Raw genomic sequence first — 21,716 nt, forward strand, 5'->3', positions numbered from 1 at the left:
GGTGCAAGCTAATACACGGCTAGGCTCAGAAACATCCAACCTCACGAACTGATTGGCCAAAGCCTGAACATCCAAAGCAAGCGATCGCTCACCAACCGAAATATAAGCAAGACTACCCATACTGGCTGACTTCCTACTCAAAGCATCGGCCACCACATTGGCCTTTCCCGAATGATATAAGATGGTGATATCATAGTCTTTCAACAGCTCCAACCACCTTCTCTACCTCAAATTTAGCTCCTTCTGCTTGAACAAGTACTGCAGACTCTTGTGATCCGTGAACACCTCACAAGCTACGCCATATAGATAATGCCTCCAAATCTTCAACGCGTGAACAATGGCTTCCAACTCCAAATCATGGACCGGATAGTTCTTCTCATGAATCTTCAACTGCCACGAAGCATAGGCAATGACCTTGCCATCCTGCATCAACACCGCACCAAGTCCAATATGAGATGCATCACAATAAACTGTATAAGGCCCTGAACCTGTGGGCAAAACCAATACCAGTGTCGTAGTCTAAGCTGTCTTGAGCTTCTGAAAGTTCGTCTCACACTCATCTGACCATTTTAAATGGGCACCCTTCTGGGTCAACCTGGTCATCAGGGCTGCAATAGACGAAAATCCCTCCACAAACTGATGATAATAGCCTGCTAATCCCAAGAAACTCCGGATCTCTATAGTTGATGCTGGTCTAGGCCAGTTCTTAACTGACTCAATCTTCTTCGGATCCATCTGAATACCCTCCGCTAATACAACATGACTCAGGAATGCAACTGAACTCAACTAGAACTCACACTTCGAAAACTTGGCATACAACTGACTACCCCTCAAAGTCTAAAGAACCACTCTAAGATGTTGCTCGTGCTCCTCCCGGCTACGGGAATAGATCAAAATATCATAAATGAAGACTATCACGAATGAATCCAAGTAAGGCCTGAACACTCGGTTCAACAAATCCATAAAAGTTGTTGGGGCATTTGTCAACCCGAATGACATCACCAAGAACTCATAATGCCCGTACCGAGTGTGAAAAGCTGTCTTAGGGACATCGGATGCCCTAATCCTCAACTGATGGTAGCCAGATCTCAATTCAATCTTCAAAAATACATTGGCACCCTGAAGCTGATCAAACAAATCATCAATCCTCGGCAATGGATACTTATTCTTGATTGTAATCTTGTTCAACTGTCGGTAATCTATGCACATTCTCATCGATCCATCCTTCTTTTTAATAAACAACACTGGCGCGCACCCCAAGGCGAAACACTAGGTCTAATGAAACCTTTTTCAAGCAAGTCTTGCAACTGCTCCTTCAACTCTTTCAACTCAGGCGGGGCCATACGATACGACAGGATAAAAAAGGGCTGAGTGCCCGGAGCCAAATCAATGCAGAAGTCAATATCCCTATCGGGTGGCATACCCGGTAGGTCTGAAGGAAATACCTTAGGGAACTCACGAACTATAGGCACAAAATCAATAGCAGGAACCTCGGCACTAGAATCACGAACATATGCCAAATAGGCCAAACACCCCTTCTCAACCATACGTCGAGCCTTCACATAAGAGATAACACTACGGGTAGAATGATTAGGAGTCCCTCTCCACTCTAAACGAGGTAAACCCAGCAAGGCTAAGGTCATAGTCTTGGCATGATAGTCCAAGATAGCGTGGTAAGGTGATAACCAGTCCATCCCCAGTATGACATCAAAATTAACCATGTCCAGAAGTAACAAATCTATACGAGTCTCAAGATCCCCAATCACAACTATACAAGAACTATGGACTCGATCTAACACAATAGAATCACCCACCGGTGTAGACATATATACAGGGGCACTCAAGGAATGACTAGGCATGACCAGATACGGTGCAAAATAAGATGACACATAGGAGTATGTAAACCCTGGATCAAATAAGACTGAAGCATCTCTACTACAAACTAGAACAGTACTTGTGATAACTGCGTCGGAAGCCTCAGCCTCAGGCCTGGCTGGAAGAGCATAACATTAGGGCTGGGCCCCACCACCTTGAACTACATCTCTGGGACGGCCTGCTACTGGCTGGCCTCAACCTCTAGCTGCCTAACCTCCCCTCTAATACCTCTACCTCCACCTCTAGCACCTCTACCCCCACCCCTAGCTGGCGGAGTGGGCGATGGAACACCTGGTGCCTGAAACATAGCACGGGAACCCTGCTGCTGAGAACTACTCGGTGCTTGAGGGCAATATCTAGCAATGTGCCTCGTGTCGCCACAAGTAAAACAAGCCCTCGGCTGCTGGGGCTGACGACCCTGAAAACTCTGAAGCGGCGATGCATTGATAGGAGCTGGTGGTGCACTGTAGGACTGCTGATCATAATACTGCATATGAGAACCACGGCCACCTGAAGTACTGTGAGAAACCTGAAGTGCCGACTGAAAAGGCCAAGGAGGATGGCCTCTACCATGCGAATCCCTGCCTCCAGATGAGGCGCCACTGAATCTGCCTGAATGACGAGGCCTCTTATCAGACCCCTGACCACCTCTATGCGACAGAACTATCTCCACTCTCCTGGCCACATTGGCCGCCTCCTGAAAAGAAATCTCACTCCCTATCTCCCTAGCCATCTGAAGTCGAATCGGCTGAATAAGTCCCTCAGTGAACCTCCTCACCCTCTCTCTCTCTCTCTCTCGGTAGGAAGTATGATAAGAGCATGACGAGCCAAGTTGATGAATCTGGTCTCATACTGAGTAACGGTCATAGAACCCTGCTGGAGACACTTAAACTGCCTCCGGTAGATCTCTCGCTGGGTGTTAGGGATAAACATCTCCAGAAATATCTGAGTAAACTGCTCCCAAGTCAAAGCTAGTGATCTGGTTGACCTAGCCAAACAATAATCTCTCCATCAAGTCTTGGCGGATCTAAACCAACAAAAAGTAGCAAAGTCGACCCCATTGGTCTCCACTATCCCCATGGTCCTGAGAACCTCATGACAGTTGTCTAGATAATCCTGAGGATCCTCAGAAGATGCACCGCTGAAAGTAGTAGTGAAGAGCTTGGTAAAACTGTCCAATCTCCACAAGGCATCGGCAGACATAGTCCCCTCATCACTGGTCTGGGCTACCACACCCGGCTGAACTGCTCCAACCGGTTGAGCTGTTGGAGTCTGAAACTGGGGAGCCATCTGCTCAGAGTGTGAGTAGCAGGAGTCTGGGCTCCTCCTTCAGCCTGAGAGACGGCTACTGCTACAGGAAGCAAGTCTGCCCAGGTGACACTCTCCGTAAGGCCCACTAGACGGACCGGAGCATCCTGGAGTACTAGGGTAGCAATAAACCCTCTAGGACCTGAGCTGGGTCCACCAGAACTGTCTTGGCCGGAACCTCATCATCAAAGTCAACCTAAGGCTCCGCCGCTGGTGCTGCTGCTCTGGGCTGAGCTCTGCCCCTACCTCGGCCTCTAGCACGGCCTCGGCCTTGCCCTCTGCCCCTCGTAGGAGCTGCTGCTAGGGGCTCGGGCTGCTAGTCAGTAGATGAGGAAAAGCGTGTCTCGCCATCTACAAAAGAATATAGTATAAATTCAATTAGCACTGAGAAACCAAACCGCACGACAAGAAAGAATAAATGTGAAGCTTTTCCTAACTTCGTAGCCTCTGGGGATAAATACAGATGTCTCCGTACCGATCCCTTAGACTCTACTAAGCTTGTCCGTAAATTGTGAGACCTATGTAACCTAGAGCTCTGATACCAACTTGTCACGGCCCGGATTTCTCGCCCTAGGGAGTCGTGATGGCGCCTACTCGTGGAAGCTATGCAAGCCGAATATTGCAAAATTATCTCCCTTTTTATTTAAACATATTAAACAATGTAAAATACTAAGTGGTTAAAAAACGAAATAAGATTAAACAATCGGAAATGCGGAAGCCGAAACTTAATATTCCAACCAAACACTGCTATATAATTTGAAGTACAATACTACCCAAAATTTAGTGTCACAAGTCACGGACTGTCTAAGAATACTACAAACAAAGTCTGAATGAAATACATAAGTCTGTCTCTGAGTAAGTCAAACAGAAAGAGAAACGATAGGAGGAGACTTCAAGGCCCACGGACGTCTGCAGGACTACGTCGGGTCGCCTTTGTGGACTGAAGACAGCACCCTCATTGCGGTCCAAACACTCCAGTATTAGTATCTGCACACAGTGCAGAGTGTAATATCAGCACAACCGACCTCATGTGCTAGTAAGTGCCTGGCCTAACCTCGGCGAAGTAGTGCCGAGGCTAGGACAAGATTACCAAATAAACCTATGCAGTTAAATCATATACAGCAAAAATAGAAGCAAATAATTACAACTAAAGCTGGGCGGGGGAAACATGCTGCTAGGAGTAACAGGTAACAACAGAACGACAGTACAGAAATATAAGGAATGCCATACATCAATTACCAGCAAAGATAATGAAATAAAAGAACAGGTACATATGTAATACCGTTGCAGGCGTGCAACCCGATCCCATTTCATATGATACCATTGTAGGCGTGCAACCCACTCCTATTTCATATATTACCGTTGTAGGCGTGCAACCCGATCGTATTTCATGTATTACCGTTGCAGGCGTGAAACCCGCTCCCATTTCATATATTATTGTTGCAGGCATGCAACCCGCTCCCATTTCATTTATCAACACCAAACATAAAAGAATCCCAACAAGGGAACAATAACAATATAACAACATCCCGGCAAGGCAACAATAATATTACAATAACATCCCGGCAAGGGAACAATAATATCAAAACAAACATCCCGACAAGGGAACAATACTATGACAATAACATCTCGGCAAGGGAACAATAATGATAATCCTCATATGAAGTGCAATAAATCACAACGGAGTCATAACAATTACAATACAAGACTCACGGGCATGCTTGACACCGACGTATAGATACTCATCACCAAGCCTATATGTCGTACTCCGCAGTTAACACGTAGCAAATAAGACACGACTCCTAATCCCTCAAGCTAAGGTTAGACCAAACACTTACCTCGAACTTCCACGGTCAACTCAAGCCTCTAACACCTCTTTTCCTTTTGAATTTGGCTCCAAATCAATTGTATCTAGACATAATCGACTTAATAACATCAATAAACGCTAAACAATCCAATTCCAATGCTTAATTATAGATTTTCTATCATTCTACCCAAAAAGTCAAAAATTGACCCCGGGCCCGCTTGGTCAAAAAACGAGTTTCGGACCAAAACCCGATCACCCATTCACCTACGAGCCCGAGTATGTAATTAGTCCCAAAATCCAACCCCAAAACGAGGTCCAAATCCCAATTATACAAAAAGCTATAACTCTACCCAAATCCTTAATTTTCTACCCTTACGAACATGATTTAGGCCTAGAAATCTAATGGGTGTTAATGGAAATTGAAGAAAATGAGTCTAAAATTAAATACCTATAGATTAGTGGTGAAGTTCTCTTTCAAAAATCGCCCAATTTGGAGTTTGGAAGAAGAAGTTATGAAATTTGGGTTAAATCCCGTATGTTCTGTTACTGTTTAAAAATCACTGGGCAGGCCTTCATCGCGTTCGCGATAGGCCTATTGCGTTCGCGATGGGTCAGGCCCAACTGATCATCGCGTTCGCGTTCGACAGCTCGCGTTCGTGAAGCTTCAGCTCCTAGAGCCTTCGCGTAGAACAAATATGAACCCCCCCCCCCCCCAGGCCTTTAACCTTATGCGTTCGCGAGTGCCTGGACGCGTTCGCGAAGGGTACTCCCCCCACAGCCTCGCATTCGCGTCCCAAGCTCCACGTTCGCGAAGAACAAACTGGAACCTGAGGATATTGCCTTACGCCTTCGCGAGTGGAACCACGCGAACGCGAAGAACAAAACCTCTGTGCACCTGACACAACAAAAACCTGCAATTTTTTCCTAAGTTCAAACCTATCCAAAACTCACCCGAGCCCTCGGGGCTCCAAACCAAACATGCATGCTAACTCAAAAATACCCTACGGACTTACCCGTGTGATCAAATTGTCAAAATAACATCAACAACTATGAATTTAGCATCAAAATCATGAAATCACCTAAGAACTTTAAATTTTCCAATTTTCTCAAATACGGTTCGATTCACGTCGTTTCGAGTCCATTTCTTACCAAATTTCACAGACTCGACTTAAACCACATATAAGACCTGTACCGGGCTCTGAAACCAGAATACGAGCCCGATACCATCAAATTTTAAACACATTTCATTTTCAAAAACTCATAAATATTCCAGAAAATAATTTTCTTTAAAAATTTATTTCTCGGGCTTGGGACCTCGAAATTCGATTTCGGGCATAGGCCCTAGTCCCATAGTTTCCTACGGACCCTCTGGGACCATCAAATCACTTATTCGGGTCCGTTTACCCAAAATATTGACCGAAGTCAACTTAAATTCATTTTAAAGTCATAATTTATCATTTTTCACCAATTTTCACATAATGGCTTTTTAGCGACACGCCCGGACTGCGCACGCAAATCGAGGTGATGCTGAAAGAGGTTTTTAAGGCCTTGAAACGCAGAATTCATTTCTAATACAAGTGATGACCTTTAGGTCATCACATGTATAGAAAGTATTACAATACTAACTAGGTTATATATCTAGAAAGAAAAAAAAACAAAATTAAAAGTAGAATAAAGTGATAAAATTTTAATAGAAAATTTTTACTGAAAAAATAATAGTAAAAATAATAATTATAAGGAAAAAAAGTGAAAAATGTTGAACTAACAGATTTTACTTTAAAAATAAAATCTAAAATTTCTTAGAAAAATGCAAAAAAAAAAAAATATCTACAAATATTAAATAAAAATTAAAATAATCAAAAGAGTTACATCATAGCTCTCGATAATCATAATAGATTATTGATTGTATAGGAAGTACCCCAATATAAATTTTATGACTCAAGTATTTATCTAAAAATAAATAAAAACAAAAGTGAAAGAAAGTGATAATAACAGTTTTGGCCTGAAAAATTTACTGAAAATAATAGAAAAAATTAAGATGAAAATAATAATAATAAGAAGAAGAAGAAAAAAAGTGTCAAAATATTTTGGATGGAGAGATTTTAGTGGAAAGAATAAAATTAAAAATTAAAAAATAAACCAAAAATTAACAAATCAAAGTAAAAAAAAAGTGAGAGGGTTACTACTAAAAAGAATAAAAAAAGAATAAAATAATAAAAAGAAAAAATAACTACAACAAAAAATAAAATTAAAAATAAATAAATAAGATTGCATAATTTTATTAGAAATAAAAAAATAAAGTGAAATAAATAATGACAAAATAAGGGGGAAAAAAGGACAGAAAAAAGGGAAAATGAAGAAGGAGGAGGAGGACCTTTGGTGAAGCCTAAGCATAGAGGAGAATGCAGCATGGTCTTAAAATCTTCAAAAAAAATATATTTTGTCTTTTTTCAAAAAGACGCATTTTGGTTTAATATATACTATATTAAAAGCACGAAGGCCCTTGGCGAAATATCGTTCGCCTTTTTTACTCTTTAATATAGAATTTACAATGGACAAAATAGTTATTTAATTATTTTTCTAATATTTAGGAGACATTAATCAAACATTGTATATTTACTTTCTTATAATTTGAATTATATAAAAACTTCCAATATTTAGAAATTTAATTCACCTAAGGATTTTATATCGTTAAATTTTTTAATATGGTATCCAAATCAGTCCAGAACTCTTTATCTCTAATAAATATATGTAAAAGTACTTCTAATATGGTAATACGAGATAATTATAGTTTTCCTCTCTTCTTCAATCTCTCTTGCCCTTCTTCAGTTATACTCTTTTCTTTCTAATAGCCTTTCACGAGAGGTACACTTTTAGTTTTTTTTTCTCCATTTTTTAGCTTCTTACTTTAGTTGTTGGAGTCGTATTTTCAAGTAATTTTGTTAGAAATTTATGATGCATTGATCTTTTTGTAGAAGAGATTCTCGAATTTAGTAAACATTATTTTTGAGCTGTTTTTTAAATCAAATTGTATGCAATTATATTAATTTCATAATTTGTTGGGAATATTGCTGAGTATTTAGTTAGAAATCCTTTATTGGAGATGGATTTATTTTATTTTGATTAGAAGTTAATTTTGCTACATGTTTAGAAGAAATCTACCTGCAGATTTGTAACGACCCGACTGGTCGTTTTAATCAATAGTGCTCGGTTCGGCAGTTTGAGGTCTCGAGCAGCTTCATCATATGTGTATTGACTTGCGTGCATGGTTGAAATCAGTTAACAGATGATTCAGAGTCAAATTGGAAGGAGGAAACTAGTTTTGGAAGTTTAAACTGTGAGAATTTGATTGGAATTGGACTTTTGTGTAAACGGCCCCTGAATGGATTGTGGGTGATATCAACAGCTTCGTATGGTGATTTTGGACTTAGGCGCGCGTCCGGATTCGGATTTGGAGGTTCGTAGGGTAATTTGAGGCGTTTCGGCGAAAGTTGGAAAAGTTGAAGTTTGACCTATAGTTGACTTTTGTGGTATCGGGTCGGAATACGATTCCGAGAGTTGTAACAGCTTCGTATGTCATTTTGGACTTGTCTGCAAAATTTGGCGTCATTCCGGGTTGATTTGATAGGTTTCGGCACAAATTTTGGAAGTTGGAAGGTTTGAAAGTTCCTAAGTTCAATTCATGGTGTGATTCGTTGTTTTGGTATTGTTTGATGTGATTTGAGACCTCGAGCGAGTCCGTGTTAGGTTATATGACTTGTTTGTGTATTTGGACGGGGTCCCGGGGGCCTCGGGTGTGTTCCAGGTGGGCTGCGAGTCATTTTCCTTCTATTTTGAACTGCTGAATCTGTCATCTGGTTTCCTTCATCGCGTTCGCGTCCTTGCCTTCGCGTTCGCGTAGTGTTACTTTAGAAGGTGAGTTATTTCTTCTTTGCATTCGCGTTCAACCTCTCGCGTTCGCGAAGGTCTGCCTTCCCCTTCTTCGCATCCGCAGCCCCTCCATCGCGTTCGCGTAGTAGAAATTAGGAGCTAGAGGCTGGTGGCTATTTCTTCTTCGCGTTCGCATTTTGTGGAAAGTATCATGTTATGATTGCTTCAATTGCCTTTTTATGCTTCATATGATGTTGTTAGCTTTCTTCTAATTCTTACGTGATACATTGATCCTTAATTGCCTTAATTGAAGTAATTGTCTTCCTTATTGTTTTGATACTTCTTGATCGTGAGTTCCTCTATGACTTCGTGCAAATATGTTACATGTCCAATTATTGTGGTTACTGGTGTAGTTATCACGTGTTTATTATGTCTTGTTGTTTTGTTGAGGTTATCGTGCTTCTTGGTTTTTCCGTGACCGTTATGATGTACTTGTTGATTCCCTTGCCAGGGTGTTGTTGCTTATGATATTGTTTCTCTTGCCGGGATATTGTTGTTATACTATTGTTCCCTTGCCGGGATGTTGTTTCTTATGATATTGTTTCCCTTGCCGGGATGTTATTGTTTCTATTGTTGATTTCCTTGCCGGGATATTATTGTTTTTATTGTTGATTCCCTTGCCAGGATGTTGTTGTTTCTACTGTTTGGGTAAGGAAAGAGTGATAAAGCAGGAAGGGTGATGTCGTGCACGTTTACATTTATATTATTCATATGGTGAGGAATAGTGATAAAGCACGGAGAGTGATGCCGTGCACATTTACATTTATATTATTCATATGGTGAGGAAGAGTGATAAAGCATGAAGGGTGATGCCATACACATTTACATTTATATTGATACATATAGTGAGGAAGAGAGATAAAGCACGAAGGGTGATGTCGTGCACATTTATATGATTCATATGGTGAGGAAGAGTGATAAAGCACGAAGGGTGATGCCGTGCACTTTTCTATTATTGATTGCATGGTAAGGATTGAGAATTAAAGCACAAAGGGTGATGCAGTGCACTTTCTGTTGCTGTGTTTATTTGTTGTTATCAATTCAAGTGTTTTAACTGTTTAAATTCCTTTATTGTTGTGATCCTTTGCGTTGGAACCTACAGTGTTTTCAATACCTCGCCATATTTATATTTATACATTCCAATACTTTAACCTTCAATAATTGTTACATCTTTAATTCCATTAGTTTCTCAATTATATCCCCTTAAATCGTCTGAGGTTGTATTTTACTTAAAAAGGAATTTCTACTAAGTTTTAAGTTATTAACTCCCATGTTAAAGGTAATAATCCATTTGATGTTGTATTTTAATTGAAAGGGGGTACTTTCTTTACTCAAATGATTTCAAAAGAAATAACTTCATCTTTTCTCGCTGGTTTTCCTAATTAGTTTAGAAATTGTAATTTACTTATATTATGTAAATGAGACTTCTTGAACATCTTGAGTGCATTTGTACGGACATTATGTATTGTATAGCATGTGGATTTTGTTGTTAAAAGTGAGATAGAAAATATGGGGGCACAAGGTGCCATGTGTGTTGAAGGTTCGGAAGTTGAGATTTTGATATGAGAAACCGAGGATTGAGATGGTCGGGATTGTGTATTAGACATGATGTGATTGATTGGGTTGTCATTGCCTTCTTTATTTGAATACATTTTTACTTGTCTCTGGCCCTGTTATGTCAGTGTTGATTTACTTGGTTATCGTTCGTTACTACCCGTGTTCTCCCTTTATTGATCCTACTATTTGTATTTTGATTTCTCTCCGCTATTGATATTACCTCGTTATCTTTATCTCGATATTTTATTATCATATCCTGTTCATTTCATTTGACCAGTAGGTGTCTTGACTGTTCCTCGTCACTACCTCACCGAGGTTAGTCTTGATACTTACTGGGCATCGCCGTGGTGTGCTTATACTACACTTCTGTACATTTTTTATGTACAGATCCAGGTATTAATCGATAGTAGCTGTGAGGGTCGTCTCGGTGGAGACTCACGGTAACCTGTTGTTGTGTTCGCAGGCCTCGGAGTCACCTTCGTTTGTATTTACGTTCCATTGATTCCTTCTCGTTCTGGAACAGTGTTGCATTTATTTTGTATAACTACTCTTAGAAAGGCTTATGACTTGTACTACCGGTTTTGGGAATTGTGATTTATTGAGAGTTATTTAATTTGAAGTTAGTAAATGTTAATATTATTTCAGTAAATGTTAGGCTTACCTAGTTTAGAGACTAGGTGCCATCACGACTCCTTCGGAGGAATTTTGGATCGTGACAAGATTGCAGGAGTTCAACAAGCACTTTGCATTGGTGCATTACGGCAAGTAAAGGACTTATCATCTTGTATGCCAATTAAATTTATATCATAAATTGCGATTAGCTTCTTCAAATTATAATACTTATTTTCATCTTGGTGTTCTTCTGCCGCATATTTTCATGCAAATACGGTTATGCCTTCCAAAAAGGCATTTCAATCGAAGACTTTATTTATGATATGTAGTGATTCTTATTCTTTGAGATTTATAAAAAATTGTCATTTTTTTAACAAGTCATGCATGGGTAACTTTTCACCTAATTGATTTTTAACTATTTGAAATAGAATTCTTATTGAATAAAAATATGATTAAATATTTAAAACTTGATATGAGCTAATTAATATTATTTATCTTTTTAAGTTTGCAACCGCGCAACCCATTATTTTTTGACAATATTATTTATACACATGATTTGCAACATTATACAATATTATACCATTATTATAATCTATCTTATATACTAAACTAAAAGCACGAAAACCCTAAGCGAAATGTCGTATTTGATTATTTTCCTAATATTTGGCAATAGTTATTTTAATTGATTTCCTACTATTTAGGAGTAGTTACCTTTTAGATTTAGTTTTTTTTTTTTTTTTTTTTTTTTGTTAATGAACTAGGAAATTTCGTATATTTTGGAGTGTTAAATATCTCTTTTTAGGTTTAGGAGGGTAACAGTATTAATTATTTGCAATTCACATTAGGCTTCGTTTGCTTTCTAATTTCACTTATATTTAGATTTCTCCTTTTAGGTTTAGGAAGGATTTTTATTTAATAAAATTAAGTTTTTTCTTGTTAATAAACTTTTGATAAATTAAGTCCTTATAAATATATGTTAGGTAAAGCACATGCATTTTAAACTCAATTTAGAAGTTTTTATTTTTTAATAATTCTTTTGTGATTTTGAACTATACATAATTTGACTTTATATAATTCTTTTTTCTGTTTAGAATTGTACACACGAGTACTTCTAAAAAAAGTGTTACAATTCCAGTTGTCATCATCAAAACTTTGTTGTTCAGTAGCAACTACAAAATTAAGGATTTTTATGTTCTTTTTTTTTTTTTTACTTTGAGTAAAACCTTTTTGTAATTGAATTTTACATTCTCATATTTATATTAATAGTTATATTTTACAGTCACACATTTGTATTAATAGTTATATTTTGTATTCACATATTTGTATTAGCAGTTAATTTTGTATTCACGTATTAGCAACAAGAAAAAGAATTCTATTTTTTATAAAACTAAAATAAAACCAAATACAACGAGCAGTGGGATCCTGAGCTAAGCCTTAGATATCCAAGTGGATTACCTTTGAGAGTTAAGTCGAAGATCACGATAGTCTTGCGAGTAACTGCCACGGCAGTTTTCTTTCATAATGTTTTCTTATGGCCTCACCTCTGAAACTCGACAAAGCTGCCTACCTTTTTTCCAATGCTTTAAGATGGAAGTACGTTGAGTATAGGACTTTCTCAATCTCCGTCCAGACGGATTTGATTGCTTATTTCGTTCCTTCTCTATTCCTGGAAATATATCAAGATCAAGGATGTTAAAAAGACATTTACAAAGTCAATCAATAGATCAAAGAGTTATTTTTTTTTTTAAAGCGACATTCTCTCTTTTGTCTATCTTTAACTAAATTATGGACTTCGGGTGTATAAATATTTCAAGTAGAAGCAATAGGTGAACCAACATAATAAAGAAGCTAGCAAAAGGGCAGACTCATAGTCAGATTCGGCCAAATAAAGTAGTCTTCTTGTATCTTTGAAATAGACTAAGCGCTGTGCCATTAGTAGTTGAATTTTGCATTAATGTTTAATCTATACATCTTTATTTTGGTATTCTTGATTGTGAATCTTGGTTGAACTTGACAGTCGCCATATTGCGTCTGAATTTGTGCTCCAATCTTTTGTCAAGCTATTTCTCTACAACAACTAAACAAACTATGCCTTAATCTCAAATAACTTGATCGACTATAACACTTTTTATGATTCTCAATTAAAATTTAATTTAAGTTGATTAAACAAAATAAAAATAACTGTAAACATTTTCATATTGCTATAAATGCTACCAGCATAAAAGCACAAGTCTCAGATAGGGCTAAAAAACTCTTAAAAACATAAAACAAACAAATTAACATAATAAAAACAAGTTCTCTACCATTTGTATCGCCTTTATAGAATTTTTTTCTTTCGTTATACTTAGGGTGTTCATAAAAATCCGAAAATCCGAAAAACCAAACCAAACCGACCAAAAAAATCGATACTTTTTGGTTTGGTTTGGTTTTGGTTTTGAAATTTAAAAACCGATCAAATTTAGTTTGGTTTTGGTTTTAATTTAAAAAAACCGAACCAAACCGAATATAGGAGTAGCTATTTTAAATTTATTATTACACATATATATATGTATACTTTTATACAAAGTTTTAAAATTTTTACAGTAAATATTAATCGTTTGCATTTTTAGTACAGTTCTTTACCTTTACATTCTAGGTTAATTGGTAGTTTTCTTTTGTTAAGTGTAAGAATCTATTTCATGTTAAAAATAATATATTTTTAATTGAGTCCTTAAATTATTCATCACTATTTGATTCAATTATCATCAATATATCTTGGTAAATAATAGATTTCTCAAAGGGCAATTGATTTGATAGTATTACGTTGAAAATGTAGTCGCCGAAATGTGCGTTTGGTAGTGTATGTCTTATATTTAAGAAAAAACCGACAAATAACCGAAAAAACCGATATAAATCGAATCGAGAAAAAACCGACTTAATTGATTTGATTTGATTATAATATTTAAAAAACCGACTTACTTAATTTGGTTTCTTTTTAGGGAAAACCCGATCCAAACCGAACCATGAACACCCCTAGTTATGCTATATCTTTTGTTAAGTGTGAATTTCAAAAAATTGTAAATCTGTCAACTTCTTTTCATTTCATGTGATTTTAAATTTATTTCATCCACTTTTAACAACTTGGTGATTTTACACCTACATATTGAATACATATCGATACATCTGAAAGAAAGAAAGTTCAACCCTTTTTAAAGAATAAATACATGTTACTTATATCAAAGGAGAAGGACTAATGGTAAATGAGATTGGCGGAGGAATCCAAGACGAAATACAGTGTTAAAAGATTTCCTTATGGGTTAAGAATGCAACCTGTATTCCCAACTTTTGCTGTGAAGGTTATACTCAAGAATCATTACCGTAATGGAGCTCCCTCCCTCCTAGTCAGACAAAGAATAAAGCAGCAAGTTCTGACAAATAGATAATAATAGATGATCAAAGCTATAGCTAGCAAGCAGGAACCAACCTTTATCCTTTCTATCAGTTTTAGCAATTAATTTGGCGACAAGAAAACCAAACGCAGGTTAAGAAAAAAGTTATACTTTCCTCTTTTTTGCGAGGAATGTATAATATGACACGACATATATAAATTAAGAAATCAACCTTGTGCAATTTCCAAACTGTGAAGTTCCTTAGCTACATGTTGTTTCAGCAAAATAAGTAAAATTCCTTAAAGCAGCTAAAGTTGCAGCATAAATTTAAGTTATAAGAAATGTCATCAGAGTATCAAAATGCATCTCGTTTAAAGTTGCTGTAGGACACTAAACCAAAGAAGATATCTCCAGGTAAGATTTGCCATATCACTTGCTTTCAGCATCATATAGGTCTGTACTGAAATGTCTATTAAGGAAAATAAACAATAGCCCCAGAGCAAATAAAATTTGATAAATGGTACCTTTTCAAAAAAAAAAAACAGAGAGAGATAGATGACAAATGTTAGATGTATCAGAGAAGTATATGCATCATACTTCATCCAGAAATGAAAAGAGAAAGAACTGAGAACTTGATACTATCACAGCGTTGTCTAATTACAGACCCTCTAACACAAAGACACTCACATACATGCACACACAAGATGCAGTTCCAATACACAAGAATCTCATGACAATCCCCATAGATGAGATAAGCTCATTACTCAAGACTTAACATTTTCAATGCATCTACCTTAATGTTTGACTACTTAAGATAGATGTATAGAAAATGCTAGACATTTCTTATTCACACTGGTACCTTTCTGGTAGGGTCATACAAATTCATAACGTTTCATGTCAGTTATAGGTTGCACAACAGTTATTAGGTTGAATTCTTCGCATTATCTATTAATTTTCATTCAATTTATTTGAAGCCACCTTGAATTTCACTTAACCCAAGAATAACCATTTGATTATTGCTGCTGCAGTCAGGACGCTACAAACATGATAATCAAATAAAAGTTTTACTTTATCGAAACTGTGCATTCTAGGCATACAAAATATAGCTCTCCATTTTCTCGTTATCTAAGGTAAGAGTGACAAAGTAACACCTTATAAAAACTGAGTTATTGTAGCACACTTACACATAAAGCTCAATATGTGGGAAAAATTAATTCTCTTGAACCTTGGCGAAACAAAAATCCCCAGACTAGCTTTGTTCTCTGAGCAGCAATAACTTGCATGTTGGCATGCAAAAGTACAGCGGCTACATAGAGTAAACCGCACTGAGTCTAAACAGGTAATGTGCTAGGAGCTCCTGGTGCTCACTTTCTAAGGTTTAAAAATTGTCCTGAACAAGAGTACATTTCACCACAGGAATTCTAGAAAAAGACTTGTGAAAGCAATGAGAGATGGTTGACTATCAGAGCACTAATCTTCATACTACAAATAAGAACTTCTTTCGTAACATAGAACTATCTGAACTCCGTATTTGCATTTGACTAGATTTTGCATGATCTAGAAACTTGTATATGATATGAAAAGGGAGAACTTAAAACAGGAATTATAGGATTTGAATGGCCAAAGGTCTAATATAAGAAGATAACATACCAAGATCTCTAAGATAACTATCAACAAAAGCAAAGACACCTATTCGTGCACTGTAGATATTCATGGGAGGTATGGACCACGTTCCTAAATGTTGCTGGAGTCAAGTGGGTGGCTCCGGCTTCCATAGAAGACATAGTGAAGAGTTGGTGTAACGGATTGGGAAGAAGCTCAAATACATCTGGACCGCAGCATCACTATGTATTTTTGGTCAGTTTAGAAAGAAAGAAACGATAGATGCCCTGACAACAGATACACATCCTTAGCATGTCTGAAATTTCAAGTCTTGCATCTTTTGTACTCGATGCAATTTAAAAGATGCATACGATGTAAATACTTTTATAGACTTCATAAACTCCCCGCAGAATTGAGCGTAGAGTCCTTTTTGTTCTTTACCTTCCTATCAAAAATATAATAAAAAAGAGCAGTCCAGTGCACGAAGCATCCACGTCCACACAGGGTCCAGGATAGGGCCACACACCATAGGGTTGTAATGTCAGCAACTTTACTTGTCGCAAGCATCAATGGCTGACTCCACGGCTCGACCCTATGACCTACAGGTCATATGAAGACGATTTTGCCGTTGCTCCAAGGCAGTGTTATCAAAGGCGAAAAGCGCAAAAAAGTTCTAAGGTCTGTTGAGGGTTTAAGCGCAAAACGCTTTAAAGAAGAAAGGCGCAAATAGAAAAAAAGCTACAAATATGTATGTGTAGTCAAAGACTAATATCTATAAGCAAAAATATAGACAAAGAAATTGAAGAAAATTTACAATAAAGTGAAATATCAATTGTTTAGTGAAATACCAATATGGTCCAGGAATGAAGCCTCCAACTTATCATGAAGTTAGAGGTCCATATCTAAAAAAAAGGTGGAAGAGACTAACAAAATCGTGGAGGAGCACAAAGTAGAATGGAACAAGTTTGGTTGTTCCATTATGATGGATAAGTGGACGGCAAAAATTGGAAAAATGATCATCAATATCTTGCTGAATTCTCCTAAAGAAAGCTTATTTCTTGAGTCCGTTGATACAATAACTCTTCTATTGATTCAACCAAAATGTACTCCTTCTTCAAGAGTACAATAGACTTTATTGGAGCAGAAAATGTTATTCAAGTTGTCACGGATAAAGCTGGTGATTTGATGTCGACAGGGTACTCGCATATTTATTGGACTCTGTGTGCAACACATTGCATTAATTTGATCTTCAGTGACATTTTCAAGGAAAGACCCTTCAGTTCAGTCTTTAATCATGCAATTAGAGTGCATTGCTATATTGTTCAAAGGCCTTTGTTATTGAATATGATGAAGAGATTCACTAAACAAAAAAGCTTGGTAAAACCTACAAAGACAAGATTTGCTACCACTTTCTTGATTTTGCATAGGATGTATGAGCAAAAAAGCAATTTGAAGAAGTTGTTTGTTTCAGATGAGTATACTAACAGTGCCTATGGAAGGGAAGCTCGATGGAGAGAATCTGCAGATATTATGATTTCTACTTCATTCTGGAATAATGTGGTTCATGCACTGAAGATTGGTGGTCCTTTAGTTAAAGCGCTTCGTTTGGTGGATGGGGAGCAAAGACCACCAATGGACTACCCTTACGAAGCAATAGATAGGGCAAATGAGGCTATTCGAGACTCTTTTACTGATCAAAGAAAATATAAGTGTCTTTGAGATCATAGATAAAAGGTGGAGTGGTCAGATTTATCGCCCTTTGCATGCAACTGGACTTGTTTTGAACCAGGAATTGTTTTATGACAACGAAAAGAGGATTATAGGAGACGAAGAATTGTGGAATGGATACATTAAATGTATTGAGAAGTTAATACCTAATTTATCTGTGCAAGATAAAATAACAGAGCAATTTAGTACTTATAGGACTGCTGAGCAACTTTTTGGAAAAAACATGGTTATTAGACAAAGAAAGATGAAGTCACCAGGTAAGCGAGTGCTTATATGTTGCTTTATAGTTAATAAGTTACTCCCTCCGTTTCATATTAAATGAGGTAGTTTGACTCGGCACGGAGTTTAAGAAAAAAGAAGAAGACTTTTGAAACTTGTGGTCTTAAAAGCTTAAGGGGTAAGAAGCTTGTGGGGCCATGACATTTGTGTGGCTACAAAAGCTTCTTATTAAGGGTAAATGGGTAAAATGAAAGAGTTTAGAGTTGAATTATTTCCAAATTTAGAAATGTGTCATTTGTTTTGGAACAGACTAAAAAGGAAAGTACCTCATTTAATATGAAACGGAGGGAGTATTTCTTTATAAATATTATGTTTTGAATGTTTGTTCTATTTCTACAGTTGAATGGTGGAAGCAATATGGTCATTCCACTCTAGAATTACAAAAGTTTGCTACAAGGTTCTAAGTCTAATGTGTAGCTCATCCGGGTGTGAAAGGAATTGAAGTGTATTTGAACATGTAAGAACTAAAACGAAAGATTTGGTATATTGAGATAATTAAATTATATCTCAATTGTCCTAATCTTACTAATTACTTATTATTTGTAGATTCATACCAAAAAGAGGAACAAACTAACCTTGAAGCATCTCAATGATCTAGTCTTCATTAAGGACAATAGAACATTAAGGCGTCGTTACAACGCTCGCAATGTAATTGATCCAATTAGTTTGGACAACATCGATGATGCTAATGAATGACTAACTGGAGTCCCGGAAGATCATGCAGATGAATAAGTATTTAAGGAAACTTCTGATTTCACTTAGGGTGATGTTGCGGAGGCGCGTGGAATTGGGGATATGATTTATGGTTGGAGAGGGAGTACCTCAACTTCAAGCTCACAGAGGAAGGGAAAAGAAGCAGCTACTTTGTCCCTAATTGATGAAGAAGAAGAAGTTGAAAGAAGATGACGAGCAATATAATAATGATAATAGAATACAAGAATTTGACAATCTTGTAGAAGAATAGGATGCTCATTTTGTACTTTAATTGATGCTACTCTGTAGTTTTTACATTAAAGTATTGAACATTTGCTTACAGTTACATGTGTTGTCTATGCAGTATTTATTTTAATATATTTTTTTTTAAATTCCGCTTCACTTCAAAAAAGCGAGCGCTTCGCGTCTCGCTTTAAGCGAAAAGAGGTTTGTCGCTTTTCCTCGCTTCAAGCTCTTCACAACACTGGTAGAAATACATAAGGAAGCACCAAGCAGGTTTTTCATTGTTATCAGACATTTTTCAATAGCCTAACACCAACTACTCTCTAACTAAAAACTGAAATAGCAAATCAACTTTATGAAGAACAGAGTGATGCACACCTGCCACTGCTCTTACTCAATTATCCTCTTTCACCTCCTCTTATTGTAATAACAACTACCATACACAAATAGAGGTCCCTCCTCTCATCCCATCTTTTCCACCGTCAGCCTATCCAACTATCCTCTTGCCAAAGCATAATGTCAATGTCCTAATGGTTTTGCTACTAAATGAAATGCCACATAGATACCAATTTTAGTCTCAATAGGATAATCAAAGTGAAACCCAAACTGGACCTTATAAACCCCGGGGCACTTTATCCATTTACAAGGTCTACAAACATTAAAGAACCTTTTATGCAAAATCCTAGCAAGTATTACTGAAGTTCTCACATAAAAACCACAATACAGGAGGAAATTCTATTGGAAACAAATGTATTTGCTTAAATTCCTAAAATATATTCTTTATGAGAATTTAGGATTACAACATCAAGTACGATGTGAAAATGTCCTATGAGATAATATTTTATAAAATCAATTTCTGGTGTTAGGTTAGGTTGGTGGCATATGATAATATGCATGCGCGGCATTTAGCTGGTGCTCTGTAATAGTTATGAATTGCCAACCAAACACCATAAAATGATTAATTAAATGAAAGAAAAACTCTATAATACCAAATAGAACCTTTCTTCACATATCTATTTCAAGACAAAGCATCTAATAACCCCATTGTACGATTACTCTAATGTCTTTGAACTCATTCTATCCACTATAGACTTGTATTAAAACATAAGCGTTCAGAAGATTTGGTGAGGTGAAAAGAAAAAGCAATGTTAAAATGGAGGAACTCAAGGATACACTAAATAAGTGCCATGGGCAAATGCACCAGCCAAAACACCATAGAACAAACGATCCCTAAGAACTGGCTTGTGCCTCAGAGCTATCCTAACTGAAAAACCCAAAAACATCAATGCAGTGAGCTATGAATGATAAGAACGCAGATCCATCTGAAAAGAATATCAAATAAGCAAGAATTGGATAGATCAAAAACTAACTGAGGGGAAGGACAGGTGCATAAACAAGTGGAACCAAATACTCAAACGCGGGTCCTTTTCTCCTCCTTATAACTTGCCTTCAACAAAGCAAAAACACAAATTCAGCGCACAAAGAAACGCTCTATTTGTCCAATCGCATTTCATACGAGCAAGAAAGATTTACAGCGAGCAGTTAAAGTACCAAAAAAAAAAAACTTACGACTCAGCAGAATCAGACGGCGAAGCCATGGAGGGCAGAAATTTTGAGAGATACAAAAGCAAATTTCCAAGCAGCAAACGCAAATGTAAATTTGAGAGGAAGGGACAAATAAAGCGGTCACCAGACCAGCCCACAGTTTCCTCCTTTTCGAAAAAGGGTACATATTTGTTTGCGGTTAAAAGGTGGACTGATTTTTTTTTTTTTAAAAAAAAAGTGTATCAAGATTAAGATGTCTCCTCATTTGTTTTTTGTTTTTTTAAATTAAAGCATAATACACGTTGATATTCATATGTGTATTAAGATTAACACATTTGAATCTAAATACATATCTGAATATTAAGATGTGTGTTAAGATCTGAATACTAAATGATTAAGACTGTTTGATTTTTAACATATGAATATATAAAATTTATCTTAATTTGAAAATTAAACATAAAATTCATACGAAATACTTATCAATCTAATATTCTATCAATAAAATATATAGTTTTTAAAAATATAATAGTTGATGGTGATGATGGCTAGCAGTAGTGCTTGTGAATGCTGACTAGAGGTGGTGGTTGGTGGTAGTTTTGGTTGATGGTGGTGGTTCAGGGTAGTAGCTAGTGGTGATTGGTAGTGATGGCGATTATGATTGAGGATGGTGGTGGTGGGTGGTGATAATTAATAATAGCGGCGGGTGATAGTTCTAATTATGGAAGGTGGTAGTGGGTGGTGGTAGTTTATAATGATGGGTAGTGCCGGCTATAGTTGTTGATGATGATGGAGTGGTTAATTGTGGTAGTTGAGGTGGATGAGTGTTATTTGTGGTTGAGAATGACGGTGGTTGGAGTGGTAGGTGGTAGTCGATAATGGTGACGGCTATGATTGAGGATGATGGTGGTGGTGGTGGGTGGTATGGTGATAGTTGATAATGGTAGGCGATGGAGGCAGTTAATAATGAATATGGATTATAACATCTTAATGAACTTAAGTCTCTGTTATAGATCTTAATCATACAGACCCATTAAGTGGTTGGAAAGTAAAAAAATACACTTAATGATTAAGATCTGAATAATTAAGATTCAGACTTTAAAAACAAACGCACTTAATGTTTGAGATCTGAATGATTAAGATTCAGACCTCCATTAAGTACAAACAAATGA

At 36.9% G+C, this 21,716-nt stretch overlaps 1 protein-coding gene across 1 annotated transcript; it reads right to left on the reverse strand.

Moving 5' to 3' along the window:
• Nucleotides 1-14,672: 14,672 nt before the first annotated feature.
• Nucleotides 14,673-20,727, reverse strand: LOC104214857 (uncharacterized). Its single transcript, XM_070171030.1, has 4 exons — nucleotides 20,572-20,727; nucleotides 20,373-20,449; nucleotides 20,176-20,266; nucleotides 14,673-14,917 (listed from the first exon to the last, which is right to left on the reverse strand). The coding sequence occupies exons 1-4, from the start codon at nucleotides 20,598-20,600 to the stop codon at nucleotides 14,887-14,889; spliced, it is 228 nt and encodes a 75-aa protein (XP_070027131.1). The 5' UTR covers nucleotides 20,601-20,727; the 3' UTR covers nucleotides 14,673-14,886.
• Nucleotides 20,728-21,716: the final 989 nt, after the last annotated feature.

Source organism: Nicotiana sylvestris, chromosome 1 (assembly GCF_000393655.2).
Source record: "Nicotiana sylvestris chromosome 1, ASM39365v2, whole genome shotgun sequence".
In the NCBI taxonomy this organism is placed as follows: Eukaryota; Viridiplantae; Streptophyta; class Magnoliopsida; order Solanales; family Solanaceae; genus Nicotiana; species Nicotiana sylvestris.